The sequence below is a fragment of the Pseudochaenichthys georgianus genome, chromosome 5, assembly GCF_902827115.2.
Source record: "Pseudochaenichthys georgianus chromosome 5, fPseGeo1.2, whole genome shotgun sequence".
Taxonomy (NCBI): domain Eukaryota; kingdom Metazoa; phylum Chordata; class Actinopteri; order Perciformes; family Channichthyidae; genus Pseudochaenichthys; species Pseudochaenichthys georgianus.
In genome coordinates this window covers 39,613,656-39,638,310 of record NC_047507.1, presented here as the reverse complement: position 1 = coordinate 39,638,310, position 24,655 = coordinate 39,613,656, and the positions used below count along the sequence as shown (strand labels likewise).

Here is a 24,655-nt window from a genome sequence, read left to right as displayed (position 1 = left end):
TGTGTGTTGTACAATGTGTAGGTGTGTGTGGTACAGTGTGTAGGTGTGTGTGTGTGTGTGTGTGTGTGTGTGTGTGTGTGTGTGTGTGTGTGTGTGTGTGTGTGTGTGTGTGTGTGTGTGTGTGTGTGTGTGTGTGTGTGTGTGTGTGTGTGTGTGGTACAGTATGTAGGTGTGTGTGTTGTGCAGTGTGTAGGTGTGTATGTTGTACAGTGTGTAGGTGTGTGTGGTACAGTGTGTAGGTGTGTGTGTTGTACAGTGTGTAGGTGTGTGCGTGTGGTAGAGTGTGTAGGTGCGTGTGTGGTACAGTGTGTAGGTGTGTGTGTGTTACAGTGTGTAGGTGTGTGCGTGTGGTACAGTGTGTAGGTGCGTGTGGTAGTGTGTAGGTGTGTGTGGTACAGTGTGTATGTATGTGTGTGTGTGGTACAGTGTGTAGGTGTGTGTATGTGGTACAGTGTGTAGGTGTGTGTGGTACAGTGTCTAGGAGCGTGTGTTGTACAGTGTGTAGGTGTGTGTTGTACAGTGTGTCGGTGTGTGCGTGTTGTACAGTGTGTAGGTGTGTGTGGTACAGTGTGTAGGTGCGTGTGTTGTACAGTGTGTAGTACAGTGTGTAGGTGTGTGTGTGGTACAGTGTGTAGGTGGTACAGTGTGTAGGTGCGTGTGTTGTACAGTGTGTAGGTGTGTAACAGTGTGTAGGTGTGTGTGTGTGTGTAACAGTGTGTAGGTGCGTGTGGTACAGTGTGTGTGTGTGTGTGTGTGTGTGTGTGTGTGTGTGTGTGTGTGTGTGTGTGTGTGTGTGTGTGTGTGTGTGTGTGTGTGTGTGTGTGTGTGTGTGTGTGTGTGTGTGGTACAGTGTGTAGGTGCGTGTGGTAGTGTGTAGGTGTGTGTGGTACAGTGTATAGGTGTGTGTGTGTGGTACAGTGTGTAGGTGTGGTACAGTGTGTAGGTGTGTGTTGTACAGTGTGTAGGTGTGTGTGTGTTGTACAGTGTGTAGGTGTGTGTGTGGTACAGTGTGTAGGTGTGTGTGTGGTACAGTGTGTAGGTGTGTGTGTGTGGTAGAGTGTGTAGGTGTGTGTGTGGTGTGTGTGTGTGTGTGTGTGTGTGTGTGTGTGTGTGTGTGTGTGTGTGTGTGTGTGGTACAGTGTGTAGTACAGTGTGTAGGTGCGTGTGGTACAGTGTGTAGGTGTGTGTGTTGTACAGTGTGTAGGTGTGTGTGTGTGTGTGTGTGTGTGTGTGGTGTGTGTGTGTGTGTGTGTGTGTGTGTGTGTGTGTGTGTGGTACAGTGTGTAGGTGTGTGTGTGGTACAGTGTGTAAGTGGTACAGTGTGTAGGTGCGTGTGGTACAGTGTGTAGGTGCAGGGTTTCCCACACATAGACTATACTTGGGCGGGCCGCCCAGGTATATTAACGGCCGCCCAAGTATATTTCGCGACCCATTTAGGTTGTTTTTTTTATATAATTTTTTTTTTTTTATTCGCCGTGACCACGACGCCATCTGCGATCGATTAACTTGTGGACAATGATCCCTCGCTCCCTTGCACTGATCTCGCCTCCTTCTGGCCTGTTAAGTGGCCTGCCTCACACAGGGTGACTGGCTGTCCACATGATGTGGCCTGCCAACATGGCCACTGTGATACAGATCATAAATCAAAGCCCTTGATTGGTCTCTGTGTGTCATTCAAGCTCGGGATAAGCTCAGCTCAGGTTAGGTAAAGGTGTTTAGATAGTTAACTTAGTCTAAGTTCTCAGTGGGTCTCAAACGGTGTGGTCACCATTTATGTAAACACATATTTCCATTTGAGAGGGTAGTGATTGGTCTAATGGATAGTGAGGTGGGATGAAGATCGGAAGGCTGTGGGTTCAAATCCCGCCAGGAACACCACCACTAGTGTGCCCTTGAGTAAGGCACTTAGCCCTTAGTTACTCCAGGGAGAATGTCCCTGTAATCGGTCCTTATAAGTCGCTTTGGATAAAAGCGTCAGCTAAATGAAATGTAATGTGATTAGTAAAATATGCATAAATAAATAAATAAAAAGTTAACTGGGTGAAAAAAGGTAAGATACACTTTTAAAACTTGTTGAGAGAAAGCTAGTCTTTGCTGCTGCCTCAAAGAGGAGGAGGGAGACAGGAGAGGCTGATTCAGGAGCACAGACACACTCACAACTATAAATGAACCAAAAATAAATTAATAAACAAGTTTCAGTGTTTTTTTCATATTGGAAATGGTATGTTATGGCCATGATTTTATGATTATTGAAATGTATACAGTTCTGTTTAATATAGGTGTTTCCATAGATCTAGTCTCTTTATTTTCCCCTCAAAATGCACCAGATTGATGCATTTAACTCCAAAATAAAAAATAAAATCTTACCGGGGGGGCATGCCCCTGGACCCCCTAGAGGATTTGAGGTCGACCCCCACTAAAAATCACATGGATAGGTTCCTAAATACATTTATAAATACATTTATTTTTTTTAAATAGTAATCCATTTCCATATGTTCATGTGTGGGTAGTAGATTTAAACTATAGGGCTATCATTCCATCATGCCAGCGCGTGAAGGGTCTGCTAACAAGCGACCAACAGAAAGGTTAATGTTGTTGCACGTCACCTCACCCCCCCCCCCCCCCAAGTATATTTCAGATATGTGGGAAACAGATCTGTGGGAAACACTGGCAGTTAATGGACCAGCACCAGAGGTGTTCCCATACACACAGGCGTTGGAGCTGTTCTTCATGAAATCCCAGAAGGATGAAGTGCTCTGACAAACAGTGCCATCTTTGCGCAAAATGATTATACAGGAATGAAAAGTCAATAAATAAACATGTTGTTAAAAAAATGTTTTTCTTTTTTCGGGCACATACTGAATGTATGTAAGTCGCTTTGGATAAAAGCGTCTAACAAATGACATGTAATGTAGTGTGTGTGTGTGTGTGTGTGTGCGCGCGTAGATGCGGCAGACAGATTGGTCTCAGTTGGTTTGGTGTCCTATGCTTACTTGTAAATACAACTTTTGGCCCGTAATTTCAATTCCTCATTTGAGAGGGGGGGGGAGATAGTGTTACGTTATTATGAGAGTGCTCTCATACTTGTTTGTTTCTGAAATTGTATATAAATATATGTGTGTGTGTCCGCATCTGTAGCCTGTTATTGTCTCATTATACCACACTGTGAATGAATCAAAGTAAATATATAAGTCGTCATGAACACATCTGTCCATCAGACAGAGGGCTGCTGAGCCTCCTGTCATCATTAATGGACGTCTCTTTAAAACGACTTCTCAGAGGAGAGGAGTTCTCATTTCTCTAACCGTCTGCTGCTTCCCCTCCTCTCTCCTCGGTTCCCCTCCTCGGCTCACATCTCCTGTGGGTGGGACTAATAGATAAATGGGAAAGGTCCCTTGCTTCTTCTCCCTTCTCGTGGTTTCCTTGCGTCTCTCCATGTATCCCTGGTGGGAGGGACTAAGACACAAGTGAGGGACACAGTGATGCAAGTTAAGAGAAGTGAGACGCAGCTAATAATTAATAATTCCTTACATTTATTATAGCGCTTTTCCAGATGCTCAAAGCGCTTTACAAATACACATCACACATATGATACATGCAATGGTCACCACTGTGGACAATACCCACAGGAGCAAGTTCAGGTGAAGTGTCTTGCCCAAGGACACACCGGCTTTACAGACGCAGCAGCGGCGGGTTTCACCCCTTGATCTGATGATCATTGCACAGCGCACTGCGCCACACCGTCCATCTTCACGCCTTGAGGTCATCGAGGCGCTTTTACAAGTACACATTGGTATCATACATGTACTGTGGACAATACCCACAGGAGCAAATCCGGGTGAAGTGTCTTGCCCAAGGACACAACGGCCTGACGCAGTGGCGGCAGGAGCGGGTTTCGAACTGGAGTTCCCCAGCATCCCCCTTGATCTGATGATCAGATGCACAGACCACTGCGCCACCCGTCCCAGCTAGTGTGCATATTCATGGAGAGACATCCTGTTTATTTGTGTTATTAAAAAGTTTAAGAATATCACTAGGCACTAGAAAAATGTTTTACGTAGTTTCACTTTAAAACTGAATGTGTCCAAATGCTTTCCAAAAGTCCTTCCATCACCTTCAACCCTTTAGAGCTCTGCATTCTTTGATCCACTGCTAAAGAATAAGATGTGCTGTGCATTAAAGCAACACTATGTAACCTCTCCCCCTAAAATAACTGTTTACATTTTGATGCTGGACGAACTTGTATTATGGAGAAAAGTCTGTCAGCCAGTACTTTTAATCTAAAGTTAGTAAAGGAATCAAGGATGTACAAAGCGAGGAATGATAACAGACAGTGTGTATATTCATGAAGTGTGGTTCATTTGTTTTTAAGACTAGAAACATCTTTTTAAATGTGTTAATGCCGTTTTACTTTGGTCAAGAAATGAATACAATGGATCGTTGCCCACTTATTTCCAGTCCTGCCATCACCTCCAACTCTTTAGACTTGAAAGCTGTGCGTCAGCGCGGTGCCTTGCTCAAGGGCTCTGAATATAAAGATGTGCTGCCCAGATAACATTATGTTACTCTCCCTTACAACAAAAGCTTAGGATTTGTGACATCTTGGATAACTCGTAACCTGACACTACTATATTGAATAAGAATACAGCTTCTCATCATTGTGATGCCGCACTGACCTGGAATAGGGAGTTCTGCAATATGTAACTTTCATGAGTGAGTCACAATCTGAAGCTAGAAGTGGAAAGATCGCATTGTTTTTATTGAGAAATGTTTCCTGGTTTTCCTCTGATGTACTTCATTTGCTTAAAATAGAGTGCCCAGTTGAAGTGGAATGAAACATTTAAATAAAACAACGTGTGTGCAGATCGCTGTGAAGCCTGTGTAACATGTGGTGCTTTCTTCAGAAGCCCCATGACTTAGTTTAATAAAGCCCACCTGTGTGCAATGTAAGTGTCACGTGATCAAACGGGGCACCATTAGAGCTAGTATGGCTTAATGGAAACCACGAGAAACCTTTGGGGAGAGGAGCCGGCAGAAAAGCAACAAAGAGGATGTCCAAATCACATTTAAACTTTGAACGCTTTATTCCATTTGTACCAAGCACTCCTTAAGCAAGGCACTGAACCGCTAACTCAAACCGGACGCTGAGACGTAGCAGCCGTTTGTTTGAGAGCTCCCGTTTGATTCATGCATGTACTCCTTCTGTAGATACTGACAGAGTGGAAAGTGAATCTGCCCTGAGTGTCTGACTGACCCAGAGGCAGTAGAGGTTACTAGGCATTAAGGCAGACAGGAAACGTCAAACCAAATGGTCCTGAAACATGCATTGGTTCCAGAAAGTCGCCACAACTAAAAGCAGCCCTCCTATTTAATGGTTTATTCAAATGATTGACACCACTTTGAAAACTAAAGTCAAACATCCATAATAATCCCATGCTACAGTGTGCACGCCAATCTGCTGCAAGTGTTTTCCAAGAGTTAACGATGAAGCTGGCATTTTAACTGTAAGCAGAAGGCAAAATAAAACAAAGGTAAAGATGTGCATGTTCTTTTCTGGGGATCCATGTCTGAAATGACATGTACTTTGTGGTTGTTATTAAAGTGCACAGCATGCCTGCGTTTCAGTGTGAAATCCCAATTTTGAACGGTCGTAGGATTTAATCGTGAAAGGCATTTTACTGCCCAAGCACAACAGAAACAATTCAGATTTAACATGTTTTATTTTTTTCATTCGTCACTTTCAATTCCATCGTATACAGGCAGTTGAACTCAGGCTGTAACCGCTGAGAAATGAGCCAGCGCCTGAACGTCACTCTGACACCGAGACATGACCGAAGTGGAGGTGGGGGCACTGCTCATGTTTAAGCCCTCTGCGTCAAATAGAATTACATTCAAAAGAAATTAGGCGACAAAAAAAATTAAGACTTTTTCTAGAAATCAGGCAGAACGTGACATGACGTGCTGTGGGGGTGACTTTGGCAGCAGTGCTTCTTTACACCGGACCTCTCAGTAAACACACCCAGAAACAGCACCGCATCCTGTGGTAGGAGCTGCACAGGGCAGCGCTAAAGCAAACCCATTGGAATAAGGCCGCTGTACACTTAACCGTTTAGTTTGTAATCCCCTTCCACCTCGAGACAGAGGGGCTCAGATAGAGAAGCATCAGGGTGGGCCTTGTTCCATAAAGGGACAGGGAATGACAGAGTAAGTCTAACGGCCACTGGAGAAATGTTTCAGAAGAGTGATGATGAGGAGGAAGAGGAGGCGGTGGTCGTGGTCTGAAAGTATTGGCGTTTGAGCATTAAACTAAGATGGTGTCAGCTGAAGAACAGGGCTGGACTTTGCTTTAGAGGCCCCCCCTTCGCCCGCTCTGATTAGAGCGGCACAATCGATGGAAATGTTGTCAAATTTCTAATATGGACTCAACTATAAAGCCACAATCAATTACGAGCCGTTGGAATAATACCTTTGATCTCACTTAATAAAGCAGAGCGAGGTGTTTCCAAACGTCTTGGATCCACACAGTTGCCTCAGTAGTCATTTGATATTAAAAGGGGAAGAAACACATTCGTCTCTGTCCCTGAAAATCTGACACATGTAAAAAAAAAAAAAATGTAAACACCAATCGATCCACACTTCCTCTCCCCCCAGGGGTGGGCGCTCAGTAGCGGTAGTGGTCCGGTTTGAAGGGCCCCTCGGCGGGCAGACCCAGGTACGTGGCCTGTTTGTCTGACAGCTTGGTCAGCTTCACCCCCAGTTTGTCCAGGTGGGCGGCGGCCACCTGCTCGTCCAGCTGCAGAGACAGAAAGGTCACATTAATCATGTGTGTCCTTATACTTCTGATGTGGTTACTGAGGCAGTTGGGTTCAGGCTCTTTGAGGATAGGACATCATGTTTTACGGTTGTCCTACCTTGCATGCTTTGCTTTGGAAACACTGTTTTCTATGGTCATGACAATAAAGCTTTGGGTCAGGTTTTGTCTTAGGCCAAAGGTGGAATGATATTGCCACCTAGTGGTGAACTATGCAGTTTACAAACAGATGTTTGATTCCCTATCTGAAAAGGCTTCTCAATGCATTTGAGTTTTGACCACTTTACTTTAATATGTGGATACAACTGTATTTTGATTTAACACAAGCTCGTTTCAAAAAAGAAATCTGAAAAAAAAAAAATTACATTTTCTTTTGAAATTGTCACCAAAATAAGCAATTATAGTTTACTCTGACAGCAATGCCGTCTTTGCCTTTTTACTGGGACTAAGATTATGAAAAGGGCAGTTAATGAAATTGCTGATTGTGTCCAAAAACAGTTATGTAAAGCAAATGAGCATCAAATTAAATACTGTGTGGTATTTGATAAAGTACAATGATGACTCAATCAGGGTCAACTGGGTTTGGAGCTTTTGGAATTCAAAGTCAAATCAGGCGAAGACTAACTTTAGTGAACACACGCATGATCTCAAGTTTACAGCCTCTAATTATTTGTTGCTCTGAGAAAAACTAAACGTGTGCGTCACCCCACATTGATAACATTGGAGTAACACTCACTTGAAAGCATAGGACTTTCTACAGATCTTCTAAATATTTACAAACCTGCAGGTTTACAGAGGACCTCATAACAAATGGACTGTCAGTAACATTTGGAGCAGAACAAGGAGTCCAGAGGATCAACCGATACGACTCAAACACGGCAGTCTTAGCGGATTTGTTAGTGATCTGTTTGTGTATGAACGTGTTCTATTCTTCCAGCAGGACATCTGCCAATAGGAAAGTCTATGTTGGCTCAACCCGGTGCCGACACGGGTTCCTGCTGGTGAACTTATCTTCTCCAACAGCAGCTCCCTCTTTCCGGAATTCACTACTCTCGTTTGTTCACTGCTTTTCAGGATTATTCACCTTTTGCCAAATCACTGACTGACACCTGAGAACGTCCTCAAAACAAATAGATTTGAAGACGTCTCGATCGCTCCTTCTTTAAAGTCAGATTGTTTACATTTGATCCTGAAAACACTTAGCTTTGTACTCGTGTGTAAAGAAAGAGGGCACCTTTAGCCTCAAACTACATTTGTATCTTTCTAAATGTATGACCAATCAGAACACTCCGTGATCCTCCTTGGGTATGACCAATCAGAACACTCCGTGATCCTCCTTGGGTATGACCAATCAGAACACTCCGTGATCCTCCTTGGGTATGACCAATCAGAACACTCCGTGATCCTCCTTGGGTATGACCAATCAGAACACTCCGTGATCCTCTGTCATTTTAAGCTCATTTTCTTTAGTTGGACTCATTTTTCACACAATCGAAACCTAAATACAATTATTGTCAAATTCACTATCCCCTTGACCGCAAGGTCACTTATTTTTAAATAGTTTTAATATGCTCTTTTGCAGAACAGTAAAACAATGTTTTCTCTTTAGCAAAGGGTAGGCTAGCATGACCGTTTGTCAGCGAGTTGTATCCCGCAGTTATCCCCATGCACTCCAAGCTGCAGCGCATCAAGAGGAGCTGCATCTCCCATCACATACACAGCATTAGCAACATGTGGACAGGACACTGACCTTCTTGGGCAGGAAGTGGACTCCGATGGGGTATTTGTCAGTGTGCTTCCACAGCTCGATCTGAGCCAGAACCTGCAGGGGGGGCAGATTAAGTGACATTCTGTGAAGGCTGTACATTGAAATGGTGTTTGTTGGAGACTTCGAAGTAGGGCTGTGCAATTAATCGTATTTTAATCGCGATTACGATTATGGCTTGCGACGATTATGAAAACAGCATAATTGACAAAATACGATTATTTTGCTGGGTGCGCTTTCGCCCCTCCCTAAAAGCCCACTCGGCCACGTGGGAGTGACATGTGTTGTGAGTGTTCAGCGCGAGCGAAGAGGTCAGAACAAGAGCAGCAACTCGTTAAAAAGAAGGGTAAAACTATTTCCACTATTTGGCTTTCAGGAGTCCGACGTGGAGCAAAACAAAGTACAGTGCAGGATGTGTTACCAGGTTGTGTTGGCACCACACGCTAACACAACCAATCTCTTTAATCATCTGAAATACAACCACAACGTGCAATACGACCGGGCAACAATACAACAAAAAGCAGATGCCCGCTCGACTTCATCCACCACATCATCACAGTCATCGATTCAGGACGCATTGTACAGAGCAACGGCCTACGCGACGAGCTCGCAGAGACACAGAGATATTACATTTCACATCGCTAAAGATATGTGCCCAGTTAGCACTGTTAGCAACCAGGGCTTTAAGCAACTTGTCAACACGTTGGACAAGCGTTACGCGATGCCGTCTCGGTATTATTTCAGCAGGTCTGCGCTGCCTGCACTGTATGACAAATGCCGTGGGGAAGTTGAGAGAGATGTGGCTTCAGCTGACTACTTTGCTACCACAACAGACCTATGGTCTAGCCCAGGGGTGCGCAACCAGTCGATCGCGAGATGTGTCTAAAAATAGAACAACAATATTCTGTTTTATCGTTAATGTCCTGTAACATAATCTTCCTGTGCCAGAATAATGCACTTGAACGCATCAAAGCTTTGTGATTGGCCGGCGTCACCCCATGTGTCGGGGCGTGGCTGAGGGTCTTCAGTACAGGTGGCTTGTCACCTGCCTGCGCTCATCTCTGAAACCAGACCATGTAAACAGGCTGGTGTTTCTTGCAAACATCTTTAAGAGATGACATGAGCAGCCCTACCAGCATTTGCCATGGTGGCCTAAACATTTTTATTTGGTCTTAAATTGTAGTTCAACATTTATTTCCTGTTACTTCTGCACCATGACGGTTGGCCAGCCTTCAATGTTTAACTGGGTGGAATATGTTGAATATGTTTTACCAACATGTTGGCTATATGTTAAGGAGTGTTCAGTAGGTTGTGACAGTGCACTGCATCATATTTGATTTCATTTATTTTTGGTCTAATTTATTTTTATTTATCATATTAATAATATATGTTTAGTATGCTTTTGGAAGTGCGCTCCAACATATTTGTTGATCTTGTTTATTGGTAAAATATTATTTGTTTTAAAGTTCAAGAAATGGTCAATGAATAATCGTGAAAATAATCGTGATATCAATTATTGACCCAAATAATCGTGATTATGATTTTTGCCATAATCGCACAGCCCTACTTCGAAGTATGCCTGTCACATGATCGACCCATCCTACGGATATAACTACAGATCCTTTTCTCTGACCAAGTCTTCGCTTGTTGCATTAGCATGCGTGTTCATTTGCACAACAACGTCATTTTTAAGTGAAAAACATTCCCATAACCATCGTGAGACATTCCTGTAAACAGCTCCTATTCGTTGTTTTGGCCGTGTGGTTATTTTTTAGATTTATTCACACACCAATTCAGTTAATATTCTTACCATGCAATAAAAGGGTGTCCATTATAATCATTACATTAGCGATATAAAGTGACAAAACTATTGTTTATCCCTCCAGTCGTTATGGTGACCGGCGTACTTCCATTCTTTCTCTCTGGCCTCAGTACCTGGTTGGTGAAGGAGTTGCTCATGACGAAGGACGGGTGTCCCATGGCGCAGCCCAGGTTCACCAGGCGGCCCTCGGCCAGGAGGATGATGTGACGGCCGCTCTTCATCCGGTAGCGATCCACCTGAGGAGGAGGAGGAGGAGGAGGTAGATGTTACTGAAAGATACAGAAGAGAGCAGGCGCTAGACTCTGAAGATAAGCCTTTCATATAGAAATGTTCCTACCTGAGGCTTGATGTTGATCTTCTCTGCAGCGTTCTTGTTGAGCCAGCTTATGTCGATCTCACAGTCGAAGTGTCCGATGTTGCACACAATGGCGTCGTCCTTCATGTTCTCAAAGTGACTGAAGGGCAACACAAAATAATTACAACTCAGCGTGTTAAACTGCAGTAAGCGTCATTAGACACTAATATCTAGGATATTTTAATCATTTGGAGTTTGAATAGAAACGTACTGTCCCACGATGATGTCCTCGCAGCCGGTGGTGGTGACGAAGATGTTCCCTTCCTTTGAAGCTTCATCCATGGTGGTCACCTCATAACCTAGAGAGCAACAGAAGGAGAGAGGAGATCAGTCAGTAAATGCCCCACTCCGGTGTGAAAGCGCCCATTGTGTTGGAGGAGCTTTGGCCTCCATTATGCAGGGGTTGTGCATATGACAATAAATCCTTTACAATCAGACGACTTTCAACTTATACGTGCTGCCTCTCTCCATGATGTCGTTTAGGGAATCATCCTCTACCTTCCATGGCGGCCTGCAGGGCGTTGATGGGGTCGATCTCTGTGACGATGACGCGGGCTCCGAAGCCGCGCAGAGCCTGGACGCAGCCCTTACCCACGTCCCCGTACCCAGCCACTACCGCCACCTTACCGGCAATCATCACATCCGTGGCTCTCTTGATGCCGTCGATGAGACTCTCCCTGCAGCCGTACAGGTTGTCAAACTTACTCTGCAGGGAGGGAGAGACACATATTATATATTTTTCAACCGGATGTCAACTTTAATTGCAGATAGATATACCAGTTCACATTGAGGGCCTGGTGTCAGAACGGGACTTTGTAACGATACCCCCTCATCAAAGTCACTAAAGCTGAATAATGATACAATAATACTTGTCAGATCGAGTCAAAACAATGTGAAGCATCCAGACGCATCATTCCATGTATTTATGGAATATGAGAATACGTCCTAAGCATTGAAAATATAGATTTGTAAACTAAATTCACTTATAAATTATAGTTATGAATTTGTATTCATTTTATAATGCATTTAGTATTGCTGTTTGTTACTTTCAAATGTGAGAAATTAATAAAGACCAATTATTAAAAAGAACAGTAGTTGTCAAGACATGAGAAGTTTGATTGAATAAAAGACTGCAAACGCTCTCAGAACCTCAACAAACGTGCTTAAGATGTAGTATTTTATACATATTAACTTAAAGCTACACAAAGAATTATAAGCTATTTTGTCCATCTTCTATTCGCACTATAGATACAGCTGAAGAGGATAACAAGGTGGAGGCTGCGTACCTTTGTGACGGAGTCGTTGACGTTGATTGCGGGCATTTTCAGCTCGCCCTTCTTCATCATCTTGTACAGGTTGTGCACACCTGTAGTGGTCTCCTCTGAGACACCACGGATACCTAAAACACAGGGTTAATGAGAAATATCATTATAGATATACTCCTGATGAACAAGTGAAGAAATCCCCCTGATGGTGAGGACAGCGAGGTTACGAGAATCACTTGTAGAATTCAGAAAGCCTGACCGCACTCGTGTCTCTAAAGTACCGGGCGCTAGAAGAGAATAGCTAGTTAATGCCATCTGTGTGCAGCATAGTCCTTGTGGCAAAATCACACGGCTAAAGGCTAATGTTAAAAAGGTTGCATTGAGATGCATTCGAGTTATATTCTGAATAATGTATTATTCGGTGAATGAAAAAGTTCTGTAGAATATCATGTCATAAAAACTATGAATGCGGTCTGTTACACATCGTTTGTATGGTGGCCTGACATCGGTATTTTTGCTTTCAACAGTTGCGCTGGTTTTAAAAACAGGCTTGCATATTTACAAGCATGCGAATACAAATGAACAGAACGTGTTGGTGGTGAGAACCACTCCCAGCTCCCAGCGAGTCTCAGTGCAGACTGCCACCGTCTGTCTGCCTCCCTGTGCCACCGCTGAACACATCACCTTTAGGTGCATCAGTGTGCTGGACAATATCTTGGAGCTTTGTTTTATTTGCTACGTTCTTTTTAAATTACAAGATACAAAACTCTGGTAAAATGTACAAATGTATGGTTTATATATAAAAATACTTGCTGTGAATGAAAGTTCAAGATAGTGTAAGATGAATGAACTGGCAACTAATCAGCTTGTGTCAGACCACTGCTGCCACCTAGTGTCCAAAACTCTACATGTGATTCATATGGTCCAGAGAGGGAGCTCTCCTCCAGCCTCGGAATGCCTTCTCACGCCAGCAGCCATTTATGAACAGGAATGCAGCCAAAAACAATAACGACCACACTGAGAGGACTGGTGGTGAAACTCAGGGTTCATTATGAAACATGCTCCCACCGCTTAGATCCACGGATGTTAATGCTTGAGGCATAAGATAGATATTACCCATTTTTGGAGATTTTAAATTGCAACTTCAAAAATATTAATTAAAATCCTATTTCCCATGTCTTTACATTTGGAATACTTAAGATGAATATGTATAAAAGTAAATCAAAGTGACATTTTAGATTAACACAATTAAAGTGGCAACACAGTAGAGGAATAACAGGAAGACAGTATTGTCATCAACTTCTTATTTCTATACCCTCCTTAGACTAGGGAACAACTTAGACCAGGTGTAAACCCACCTGCGAGCAGTTTGGGGTATTTGGTGTGGACCATGTTGGTGAGGTCTCCTCCGTCGTCCAGGATCATGTTGAGGGGCTGACCGTCCTTGAAGAACAGCGTCTGCTCGATGCACCACACGTACTCCTCATCAGTCTCTCCTTTCCACGCGTACACTGCACAGACACAGGGATAGATTCACTCGTCTCTTTCTGCAGAGCCAGGTGATGATGCCCACCCTGAGGCAGGGGGTCTGGATCTGTGGTGAGAACCACTCCCAGCTCTCAGAGTGAGTCTCAGTGCAAACTGCCTCCCTGTGCCACAGCTGAACACATCGGCTGGGCTGCACCGCATCAAGGGGCCATACATCACATAATATCTGCTAATAAATATCCTTTTTTATTTCATCTCACATTATTTTCCTGTAGCAGGGGTTGAGCTACATTCATTTACTGGTATATTGACATACATTGGTAATAGCTAATTATTTGAGACTCCATTATTAAGGGTGAGAACGGTTTCTTTTCATATCAAAACACACAAGCCTTCACATCGACAGTGGAGGCAGTTCATAAAGATTATTTTGCCTCAACAGACAAATATGAACAATGCAGTTTGTTATCTTTCCAATAAACGCATGACTGCATCCACACGAGCTGGCTTTGGTTTCTTAACACGTTATGTTAATCTTCTTTGTCTTTTCTTGGCTGTTACATCAGCTAAGTCAGACATGCACAGGAAGTGTGCATACAGTGCATGAAAGGGAAGGGAAGGGCATCGCCAGCGCTCACAATTGAAAATACTCGCTGGCGTTTGATAAATAGAAGAAGCTCAGTGAGCCTCGGCTGGTTTAATCTCCCTTTTGTCCCCTCCTGCTGTGTTTTTAGAAAGCCAACGTGCACTTCTTCCCATTTAAATCACAACAATCACAGGTAGCTGCAGGAAACCTGAAGTCAGTGGAAGACCTTTTTTAAGACCCTTTCCATACGTTTTAAGACCACTTCGAGTTCTAACCGGTTACATTGGCGACACATTGACTATATACAGTATGGATTGTCCTTCCTCCTTATCTTCCAACCATTTGGACGCAGACTTGCATTTCCCCATAACGATGTTGTTTAGCAACCGGCGTAAACGGACCTTCGCGCTATCAAGCAGTGAGCAGGCGATGTCCTGTTCAGATGAAACCCAACGGGATGCCATCAATAAACTACACAGAATCACACGACACACCCACGCCATGACTACATTCAGGCAGACTGTAGAACACAAGCTCTCTGGACCATGTATAGACTTATTGAAAACAAGCTACAAAATGTAATACTTTGGAAAATGCCGTTTAATACTTTTTAATAGCTTTTATTTTCGTTAAATTGATTTATCAACTTTTAATACTTTTTAAGACCCCGCGGACCCCCTGAATCAAAACAACTTAATGAGTCATTTTGTGACTTATAAAGGCAAGCAGTTATTTCTGTACGGCTGCACTGAGAAGTATCAATAACATCCACAATGAAGTCGTCTTTGCATCTGTATTGTGTGATTGATTGAAAATGAATGACTTTAATGTCACATAGCTCCAAAATGCAGGATCACTTTCATCGTTTTCAAAAGTGTTCCTCGTTGACACTCGAGCAGCAGGCTGGCATTTTAGTGTGGAGAGAAAGGAAGCAGTTACTAGATTCGCCAGTATGGTTTGGATGTTTGCTCAAGGCACTTAAACTGTCACATTTCGTTGAGTGACTAATATTTTTAATCGCTTTTTAAAGCCTATTAAGAAATCATTTTAGTACACCCGTTTTATTTTCAACCGGTTCAATTAGTTTATTTACACGATTACGCCTGCTGAAGGCCTTCATTCTTTCTAAGCACTTTGTACATGCATCGATGGAAAGTGACTCTTTGTGCAGAGGGAGCTAGAAAGTCATAATCAGGTATTTCATCATTCAAAGGGAGAATCCACCGAGGGTGTGTGTTACCTGGAACACCGGTCTTGGCGATGGCAGCAGCGGCGTGATCCTGAGTGGAGAAGATGTTACAGCTGGACCACTGAACCTGAGGAGGCAGAAGAGAAGCGGAAAGTGAGTCATCTCAACAACAAATAGGATTACTGCTATAGTTGTTACTTGTATTTATGTCCCCAAATTCCAGTAGTCTTGTAATGAAAGGGTTTTTGAGGCAGTGAACTTCATCTTGAAAACAATGTAAGGTCTCTACAATGTAATTCTGTTTGGGGCTGTAACTGTAATACTCTTATATGGTACAATAACATTTCAGAAAATGCCAGTTTTAAACTAATATTATTTTCATATAAATCAAGTATGACCCTTGAAAAGGGATAAGAACCTAGTTAGAAACGTGATAAGATAGCATCCAACTAGTGTCATATACCTAAAGCTTGTTAGCAGCACTATAGTATGTAACATTAACTGAGCTTTTAAAATGTGTTCCTATGATTGAAAGGACTAGCTCTACTGTACATACCATAGATAAGCAAATGTATGCAGGGTGGCCAACCAGTCAGAGGTTAAGAGCCACATTTGTTCTGTTACTGCAAAGAGCCACATCAAACACACAGTCACTGATAGCGCTTGTTTCAGTTTGTGGTTTTCTGGAGACAAGATTTCAACCACGTCACGGATGCGTTTTTGTGGCATTGGGATATATACTTTAAATCCTCTGGAGCAGAGAGAGGAGCTGTGGATTATTGTTATTGATTAATGCATCAGGGTTTCTTAGGGTCAAAAACACTGAACTCACAACTTAAAATGAAAGCGTTTAGTTTATTTAATAAAAGAGCACATGTTCAATGTGAAAAGTGACAGTAGTTATAGATTATTTGCAATTTGGTGCCATATATATATATATATATATATAAAACAAAAAAAGGGGGGGGGCACGGGGCTCCGTTGGCGGGGCGCAGCACCCCTCCAAGACAATGGTAGGGGAAACACTGGATATTGTTTAATCAACGATAGGTTTCCCCCCCTCAAAGGTGATTGGTTCACTGCATTGCAGGTATTATTGTGATTGGCTCTTGGGCCACAAATTACGTCAGAATCATCAGCATTCAATACTTAACAGACCTACTAAATATCAGGTTTAACTGTCAGGAGTAGTGTTGTCACGATACCAACATTTTGGTTTCGATACCAAGTCAAGAATTGCGATTCCTTTGATACTTTTCTTAAAAAAGGGGAAACAGTCTTAAATGTAATTATTGTGCTTTATTTCACACCAGAACCATAACACAAACTTTTAAACAATGAGAACAATAAATAAATTAAATGACAAGAATTCGTATTAAATAAAATTAATACATGTCTCACAGACAGGCCTCGTGGTGTCCGTAGGCTTGCCCTCACTGTCAGAGATATAGCTAAAATACTTCCACATTTAGCTTCTGGCGTCTTTTCTGTCAACAAGCCGAGGTGCAGCGGCAGTTGCACTCCCACTTGCAGCCATGCTTCTCGTTTTCTCACATGCTCTGGCAGCTAGCGCGTGCATGAGAGAGGGGAGGGACTTAGAGCGTGCTTGAGAGGGAGGGACTGCAGGCACGGCTGCAGTGCAGGGAGTGGAAGCAGAGCGCTGAACACACGCGGCTCTTATTAAACAGCGCTTTCTCATCGGAGTACTTTCCCCCGTCATTCTTAAAGTACCGATACTAATGAAACGGAGGAATCGTAACGTTTTTAACGGCAGGGTATCGCGGTACCTTTCAAGTATCGGTACACCGTGCAACACTAGTCAGGAGTCAGCGTCTCTCCCCCAAACTCACACATATACAATTCATTATGAACTGAGGAGCCGCATGAAACTAGACAAAGAGCCGCATGCGGCTCGAGAGCCGCGGGTTGGCCACCCCTGGTATACTGTATGATAACTGTCAAATTTAAAATCTGTATTATTTGTATACATATGCCACTGGGATTACTGATAGTTTGCCCTCTAAAGGGGATTTAGTAATGCTTTGAAATAGTGGTCTTGTTTCATAGTCGTTTGGTGTTTTACATGCCTGTATTTAAAAATGTTTGAAAAAACGCTAAAGTAGGTTGAATGCGTTTTTTACAGGTCCACAGGTATCTAATGAGACACTATACAAATGTTTATATCCGTGACAACATCTTTAGGCAGCAGTTGTTATCAAATATGAATCTAAAAATAAATATAATTTGGACCATAGTTGTCCCTTTTTGGACCACTAGCAGATTGTTACATTTTAAGAACCATATCCTTATATGCAAACATCGAAAACACAAATCTTAAGTATTTATTATTAAAAAAAAAGAAAGAAATTGACCTTTTCGAATACAAAAGATAAAATAAAGACCAGAATCGTGTGCATTGTGAAAGCTGAATATTTAGTTAGAGTATCATGAGCAGAGAGAAGTGTCACTTATTGAGGGGAAGAGCTGAGAGTGGGTTATTGATTCTCCGTTGGTGCTGGTTCCTGCAGGATGAAACCAGTCCTGCTCTGATCAAACAAACCCATGATAACAGAAGAGCGGCCTGGGGCAGTCAGTCTGGAACCCTCTCTTCCCCGTCTGTTTGAGTGAGTGAGTGAAGCTAAATGGGTGGGTAAGATGACCTCTTAGAAACCACTGCTGTGGTGCCCTTTTCAAGTCAGAAGACAACAGAGGTTATACTGAGCAGCTAATGCTATCGACCAGATGCATTTTCTGAAAACTAGAAACTGCATTTTCATTTTGACTTGCACTATCTATTTCTCTTTTTAACCTTGCGTTTGCTAAACGATACCAAGCCTCTGAATTACCCTGGAGCGAAAAAATGCTTACGCACAGAACTCGCGGTAGAAATACTTTATTACTTATCGGATCTGCACAAAAAGATATCAGATTAAAGCTGAGATTCCACAGATCCTAGAGGTATAAGTATCATCACTGTGCGACACAACTCAGGGCAGCGAAGGCAAACCCAGACAACACACAACGTAGCTTTACGCAGCCAAAACAGCAAATACGTCTTTCTTAGCGAAAGTTGTGTTCAATGGCATTAAAACGATAGAAACGCTGCTGAAGGTTAATCCAATGTGTCTGTCACTTTGAAATGATTACTTATAATCCATCATTCCATATTAGCTGCTATGAGAGCTACAACCCAGCTTCCGGTTTTGGGCGCGCTGGCATGCATTCACCAATGGGTAATGTTTAGATGGATTTTAGGAACTTCCCCTCGATTCTATTGGCTCCAAGGGTTCAAAAGAGATGTCAATCATCAAAATCGACAGCTATGGCAAATACACCCAAATGCTAAACCTCTCTAAAAAGGTCAAATGTCACTTGTTTTGCATCAATCTTGATACAGGTACATATTATATGTTATAGTTTGGATTCCTAAAGTCTATAGTCTACCATCCCATCATTCAAGGGTGGTTTTCACTATAAGTAATGTTTTCTTTTGGACGGACACTATAATTTATATATATTTTTTTTTTACTATGTTCAATCTGAATTTACTTAAATAAAAACATCTATATTCAGTGATGCAAACACAGGTATGGTGAAAAAAGAGAGAACTATTCGAAGCAGAAAAAAGCAGCGTAATATACCATCTGACAAAGGCCTGTGCTATAATGCTTCAATTAACTGGCTGTTCTTTATAATATACTCAGATCAATAGAGACAGAGACGTTAAGTTATAAATCAAGGGTTTTTATTATTATTTACAGCAGGGGTGGGGAACCTTTTTTACATTTTTACAACATCCTCCGAGGGCCGTACAAATGATTGAACTCAACCTCTGCTTAAAAATACTAATACATTTGGCCTTTCTTTCATGCTGTGCAAAGAAAAAGCAACCTCTTAATCCAGATATCTCACCATGACTCGCGCATGCATGTGCACGGTGTGGCATGACCACCCAAACAGAAAGATATGGACACAAGATGTGTGCAAATGTATTTAGTATCCTATCCATGTGAACATGATTTAAGTGGGGGGGGACCTAACCTCCTCTAGGGGGGTCCGGGGGCATGCTGCCCCGGGAAGATTTTTTTTTTTTTTTTAAATATTGAAGTCAAAAGCATCAATGTGGTGCACTTTGAGAGCAACATTAAGAGATCTATGGATACATCTCTCAACACCCATATGAAACAGAACTGTAAGCAGATTTTTCTTTTGGGATATTTTACAAATCACTCCTTTTAAACTCCATTCTTGTTATTTTTAACAACTTTCTCATTACTGTCATATAGTATTTTATACCTGTTTTTCATTTAGTCTCTAATGTCTCATTAATAACTATAATAATCATATCAAGGTGTGCCTTAACCTCACTGAGCTGAGGTTATTTGAGCCTCTCAGGAGAGAGCTCTCTTCCACCTGGTTGTAGAAAAGCTCTTTAAATTCGTTAGCATAGCTAGCTAACCAGATGCTAATAACAACAGATCGCCACTGTGCTTACAACTAAAGACACAGCCACGCAAACACTGCGGCATGTGTACGGCTCCTTATGGGTACTGCAATATTTGAAGAGCTGGAGCGGCGTTCCGGTGCTCTCCGTCAGCACTCTATTCTACACTCCTTTCAGACGAGACATAACCACGTGAAGACACGTTACGCTCGTGTTGTGTTCAAGGAACCTGTCCTTGGCCAGGAAAAACAGGCACTCACTTGTTGTAATTATTTTTACGATCTAGATTTATTCTTCTTTCTTGAAGTGAGAAGTTGTCCGTCAGTCGGACTGACGACCCCCCCCAAAACGAAAACTCTTCGGTTCTCCACGAATTACACAAGTCACCCAAATCAGCATTAAAAAGCGGGAGGGACCGAAAAGCGACTAATTTTCATCACTGATATTGATTCTGACTCTTCTACAGCCAACTCACAAGTTTATCATTGTTTTGAGAAAAAAGATTATTAATTTACCCCTGAGACAAACAGATCTTGAAGTGAGTGTTTTATTCCTTGAAAAACCGGGCTTGAAAGTGTTCAACCACAAGTTCTGAGTGGAAACAAAGTCCACGGCCCCACAGTAAAGAAAAAGAATGATGGGCCTTTGAATAAGTAAGAAAAAGGAAAATATTGCTTTTTTTCTAAAATAGAAAAGCTTATTCTCTGAACTGTAAGAGAATGGCTCTCAAATCTTTAGAAATAGAGTTTGATCAATATTCAAACAAGTTCATGTTTATTCAAAGATATTATAAGAAAGTAAAATAAATGTGCATGCATTTGTTTGGAAATTTTAAATATAAAAATAACTTTTCCATTTAAAGCCGCAACTGTTTAATAAACTCTTGCAAGTTGAGTCTAGTTTATATATTATATGTTCCGAGAGTCTTGCCTGATGAGTAGATTCTCTCTGGAGGAATACATCTGAATAAATAGATGGTAAAAACATTTCACCTCAGCTCCGATGGCGGTGAGGGTCTCGATGAGCACGGCGGTCTGCAGGGTCATGTGGAGGCAGCCAGCGATGCGGGCTCCCTTCAGCGGCTTGGACTGACCGTACATCTCCTTCATCTTCATCAGACCCGGCATCTCGTTCTCTGCGATGTCGATAGCCTTACGCCCCCAGTCGGCCAGGCTGATGTCAGCTGAGACGGGAAAAAGGACGTCAAAACACAAGATACCAAAGCTTCTTCATCCTGCACTCAAGATTCCAAGGGTTTGTTGTCATATTATAAAAGCCACAGTGTAGTTGATGGCAATGAGAAAATAAAGTCCCATGCCCTGCCAAAAATACAACCTTAAACGTATGAAATAAGGAAGGGTACAAGTAAGCAGATCCGTCACCTCAAGCTTATTTCAGATGCAATTTCTTTATAAATCAGCTTTGGATTTTTTATTTTAAGAACATGACATTATTCCAATTGAATGTCAAGAACAGTATAATACAACTTATCCCTATGAAACAACTAAAGGGTTTTTGATCAATATCAAATGTTTTATTTTAAAATCAATAACATAAATGTTTGCAAAGGACAAACAACATGTCCATATTTGCTGCAGACTTGGATCAAAAAGATTTTTAAGAGACACAGCATGGAACAGGTTCATCTTATGTCCTTCGGCATTTCTTAAAACTAATCACGATTTGGAATATTGCTCTTCTACAAATAATGAAGTCTTGACAAAACCCAATACATTTTAAGTTATCTGCAAAACTATTTTTTTTAACGATGCATGTTAAAAAAAATGTCGTTTTTGAACGTGTGAGAATATAATGCTAACCAAGTTGCTGCTGTCCTGGGAAAGTCCACACAGCCCCAGCTGTCCCTGTACACTCACTGCTCTCCTTTCAGACAGCTGCTACTGCACATGTGCAGTTTTGTGTTTTACAAAAGCTGTAGTCGAAATTATTGTTTTGAAGCTTTCTTTAAGTGTAATCCTAATTAAATGCAACTTTACACACATTTTATCCTAAAGTAATGTTACCTTTGAGATTACTTTGATGTCAAACTGAAATGTATTTATTCTTTGAGAAAACATGTGTTTTAGAATTCAGATGAGGTTTGTTGTTACTGCAGGAGGTTGAAGACAAACTAATTCCAATGGGGCTTTTAATATTAGTGTATAGCTTCAGGGGACAGGATGAAGGTCATGTAGTGCAACCCACCCTCCTCCTCCTCCACCGCAGGCTGCAGCATGTGCAAAATCCTTATACAAATACAGTCTATGGTGCAAACTGAGTCTATAGTAACTGCACCAAACCGGCACTGGCCTGAATGACCGGCCAGAGCCAGGATTAGTAACCCAAGTTCACCCTCAGGTCAAGTGGAGTGACTAAACTAAACTTTAGCTACCATCACCAGGTGTGAATCATTAGGTGGTTCTGTGTAGCAATAAGAGCTGAGTAGGGCAACACTATTGGCAGGAATGTTGGTTCAAAGCCCATCCTAAGCCATCTATAAACAGAACAGTATTAGCATTTAAAGTGCAGGTATCCTGGCACATGTGAATAACTGAACTTTTCTGTGTGCCCAGAGTTCAAATCAGGTCAGTTATTTGAAAAGAAAAAGCCAGCATTTTATAAATGTTAAATAGTCTTTCTTTTTTAACTAATCAATTAAAGTATAATCATATACGAAGTGCAGAAAATAAATCTTATTACCAACTGTTACAGCTCTAATGAAATAACACACTCCAGCAATGAGTGCCCTCCACCCCCTCCTTAATCCTTAGAAAAGTACAAAATGTACATTTCGATGGCCATGGGACAATGCTTGGTCTACAGACAAAATGTTTGAATTAAAAAGAGATATTGCATCAATTGATCACTCAGGACTTGACTAACAGTCACTGAGGAACTGGTTGACTCTTGACTGAATGTAGTCAATAGAGAATGTTTAGACTTTGCCCCACGCTTATCTGTGAACAGGACATTGGGCATCTGCTTCCAACCAGCTGCTTCAGGCCAACAAGTGTCACGTTTGACACTCACCGAGTGCTGTTACAACTACTGGAGATTTTAATGTATAATAACTAACATTATCTCCCATTGTACATACATTACCAGATGTTCCCAAATGTAATATTAAAAAGGCTATGGTGCATTATTTCCCTATGCACTGCTACCTTGAATTTGATTTCTTTGTTTGTTTTTGTCTCAATGAACAAGACGGCAAATCAAAGAAGATTGATCCAACTCATCAAATAAAGAACGGCAAGTAAACACTTTTGAATAACAAAGAGTTAAAAAAGAAAGAAAATTGCTAGTAATTAAACATGAGAAAGAACCGATGTTCAAAAGTGACATAATTCGAAACAATATTTATTTTAAACCATTTAGCTCGTAAAGCGGCTACACAGTACCACCACGTGTAGTCCCAGCTTTACTACCGTATGTAAGGTGCATACAGTGCAGATCAGTCTCTGCCTGCTGCTGTCACTCATGCACAAACTGGCGGCGGGTTGCAATGCTTCACGGGAAGTGAAGTTTGCAAACACAGCCATGGCATTACGGAGATACCCAAATAAACTACAATATCCAGAGACTGGACCTCGTTTCTGTTCACAGAGAAAAGCATGCTCGGCGGTAGTACGACGGTCTCATTTCTATTCATTCTCCAATTTAAACAAACTGTGAATACTGAGAGTATAGAAAATGGAAAATAACATGCTAGAATCTAATAGACGAATAACAAAATTATGATGAACACGCTAAAAGAAAACATCATAATTGAACACATGCTATCAGGTTATGGCTAGCAATAACAAAGGCAGGAAATAACTACAACCTAAGCCATGTAATAATAAAACCGTTTTAAACCTCTAATTGTTTTTCGTCTAACGATTAGGTTTTTGGCTCAAAAGGGCTGCTAGACATGCACGGAACCACAAACTTCACAACAAGCTAGCTAGCTAACCGTACGTGTTACTAAACAAAACATATGATTAGTAGGTTTAAATAAAGTCAATAAAACTGACACTTACCAACTTTGTAGTTAAGTTTGTCAGACATGGTTGTTTTCTGGTGTGGTGTGTTGTTTTGGGTAGGTGTAGTGCAGCCTAGCCGACGAACAGAGTCAGAGAGGGAGGGAACGACACATGACCGCTCTCTTTTTATGTACGAGGGAGGCCACATTCAAACCGGCTAACGCGAGGGACGGCTCGAACCCGGGTCTATTCTTGATTCCTATTGGCTGTCGAAGCTCCCGCCCCGCGTGTTAGAGATGTTATTGGATGACGGTGTATGTAGGAAAGACAGCCAATCATATCTCGAGTTGTAGTGTGGGGCGCCCACAGATTAGGCAAATGTTACATTAGGCAAACAGTAGGCAAATAAAACTAATCCTCACTCTAGGCCTCGTTTTTTACGAATTTCAAGAAAGAAATATTTTCATGAAGATTTAAAAATGTACCAATATTTTCGTGTATGCTTTGATGTATTATTATTTATAAAGATATTAATGAGGAATGCATCAGTGCATGGTATTATAGTAAAGATGCAACGTTAAAAACAGGCACTGTTTTGTACTCCTGTACTAATACTAGCCTCAACTCTAACCTGGCCTTTGCTCCACACTGGACCCTGTCTCAGTTTCCCTGAGGGTCCTCACACTCATTCTTTCACAACAACATTTAATATTCACTCTTAATATTTACACTAAAATCAACTGATGTGGGTTTTCGGAAGCAGTGCACAGGATTATTTCCATAATTTTCAGTTGCTTTACACACTAAAAACCCTTCACTAAATGCAGAGGAAAGTGTTTGTTGGATTTATTTTGAGCAGTGGTCGAATGTAAGAACATTTACTCAAGTATGGTACTTAAGTACAAATATTAGGTACTTTATGACTTCTAAATTCATTTAATACAACTCTATTCTTCCACTCCACT

General features: G+C 41.8%; 1 protein-coding gene across 1 annotated transcript; it reads right to left on the bottom strand.

Moving 5' to 3' along the window:
* Nucleotides 1-5,701: 5,701 nt before the first annotated feature.
* Nucleotides 5,702-23,875, bottom strand: ahcy (adenosylhomocysteinase). The gene is made up of 11 exons (XM_034082695.2): nucleotides 23,748-23,875; nucleotides 20,718-20,908; nucleotides 15,333-15,408; nucleotides 13,377-13,529; nucleotides 12,040-12,152; nucleotides 11,252-11,459; nucleotides 10,965-11,052; nucleotides 10,736-10,853; nucleotides 10,512-10,634; nucleotides 8,562-8,633; nucleotides 5,702-6,793 (listed from the first exon to the last, which is right to left on the bottom strand). The coding sequence occupies exons 1-11, from the start codon at nucleotides 23,773-23,775 to the stop codon at nucleotides 6,662-6,664; spliced, it is 1,302 nt and encodes a 433-aa protein (XP_033938586.1). The 5' UTR covers nucleotides 23,776-23,875; the 3' UTR covers nucleotides 5,702-6,661.
* Nucleotides 23,876-24,655: the final 780 nt, after the last annotated feature.

Coding starts and splice junctions, on each gene's coding strand:
- ahcy (XM_034082695.2), bottom strand. CDS start 23,775: ATGTCTGACAAACTTAACTACAAAGTTG. Junction 11,053..11,251: donor CCTGCAGGCCGCCATGGAAG/GTAGAGGATGAT, acceptor GTTGCTCTCTAG/GTTATGAGGTGACCACCATG. Junction 8,634..10,511: donor GCAACTCCTTCACCAACCAG/GTACTGAGGCCA, acceptor CCCCCCCTGCAG/GTTCTGGCTCAGATCGAGCT.